A 1,645-nucleotide genomic window follows, 5' to 3' on the forward strand; every position below is an offset into this window, starting at 1 on the left:
TGAAATATTTTATAAAAAATTTTATATCGTACATAGAATAATAAAAATGTTTGTTTTTTAGAGAGCTTTGATAATGCGTTTAGTCGAATTACCTAAATCTGTTGAATGTGTAATGACAAAAGAAGTTTATGACAAAGCACGCAAATATGATTTAGACAAATTAAACTTCAGTAATTTTGGGAATATATATTCTAAACTTTGTTCTACGGTATGAAATTTATATTTATTTATAGCTCAATACATAAAGAATAAGCTACAAGTTGATCCTTATAATATTTGAGTTAATTTTGGTAGTTTAATGAAAAAGTATTTCAAAGTTTACTCATGAATTATTGAGACTTTATTATCCTAGAAATAAATTCAGGAACATAAAAAAATGAATTCATCAATATATTTTGATTATCTAAGATGTCTATATCATAAACTGATATAATTAGTATTTGAACTACCATTCTATATAGCACAAAATTAGTGTAAATTTAATTTTGTTATAAATAAATAATAAATGCAATTATAATATATCGAAATTATCTTTTTGAGATAGTTGCAAACATTACATATTATTGTAAACATTTGTATATTCATAGGTCTTCCTGCTAGGTTTATACTACCATCATTTTTGGTTGTGGAGTATTAATTTAGCCCAATATTTTGGCTTTGATGATACAAATGAAATTCTATTGAGTGGTATTTTTATGTTCATTATAAATATTATTTATGAAGTGATCTATTTCCCATTAAAAGTTTATTCTACCTTTGTTGTGGAAGAAAATTATGGGTTTAATAAACAGGTAAGGAAACAGGAATTTTATTTGTTATGTTATAATTGCATTTTTTATTTCACTAACTTTATACTATTAATTTTAGACACCATTGCTTTTTATCAAAGATCAAATTCTTAAATTGATTGTATGTGAAGTACTTACTGTACCATTTCTTTGTGCTGTAACATGGATCATAAAGAATGGAGGAGATTACTTTTCAATCTGTCTTTGGATCTTCATAATTGCTGCTTCTCTTTTCTTGATGGTTATTTACCCTGAAGTGATAGCACCTCTCTTTAATAAATATACACCTCTCCCAGATGGAGAGTTGAAAACAAAAATTGAGGCATTAGCAGCATCTATCAATTTTCCTCTTTATAAACTATTTATTGTTGACAACTCAAAGAGATCTTCACACAGTAATGCATATATGTATGGATTCCATAAATATAAGAGAATTGTTTTATTTGACACTCTGGTGAAGGAGTATTATAAACCAGCAGAAGGTGAAACAGAACTACAAGGATGTGAAACAGATGAAATAGTAGCAGTATTAGCTCATGAACTAGGACACTGGAAATATAATCATGTATTAAAGGGATTTATCATTGGCCAGGTACATTTTTAATTCATGTATTACTTTATTATATTAGATATTTTCTAATTTATAAAACTATATTTTTACAGCTGTGCTTATTAATAAATATTTTTCTATATGGAAAACTCATGAATTATAAACCTATGTTCTATGCTTTTGGGTTTGTAGACACCCAACCTACAATTGTAGGGTTTATTATTGTCACCGTATATATGTTAATGCCTTTAAATGTGGTAAGTTTAATTCATTACTTTTATTAATAGAAAAGTTATCTTTTCGTGCA

At 26.3% G+C, this 1,645-nt stretch overlaps 1 protein-coding gene across 1 annotated transcript in view; it reads left to right on the forward strand.

Annotated features, from left to right (window-relative positions):
- The window catches only part of LOC108576831 (CAAX prenyl protease 1 homolog), a 2,296-nt gene that overhangs the window by 352 nt on the left and 299 nt on the right, over positions 1 to 1,645 (forward strand). The window contains exons 2-5 of the mRNA XM_017939896.1: positions 62 to 208; positions 588 to 791; positions 868 to 1,380; positions 1,452 to 1,595. Of these exons, the coding sequence (XP_017795385.1) occupies positions 62 to 208; positions 588 to 791; positions 868 to 1,380; positions 1,452 to 1,595 (1,008 nt within the window). The remainder of the gene's footprint in view (positions 1 to 61; positions 209 to 587; positions 792 to 867; positions 1,381 to 1,451; positions 1,596 to 1,645) is intronic.

The sequence above is a fragment of the Habropoda laboriosa genome, unplaced genomic scaffold, assembly GCF_001263275.1.
Source record: "Habropoda laboriosa isolate 0110345459 unplaced genomic scaffold, ASM126327v1 scaffold54, whole genome shotgun sequence".
In the NCBI taxonomy this organism is placed as follows: Eukaryota; Metazoa; Arthropoda; class Insecta; order Hymenoptera; family Apidae; genus Habropoda; species Habropoda laboriosa.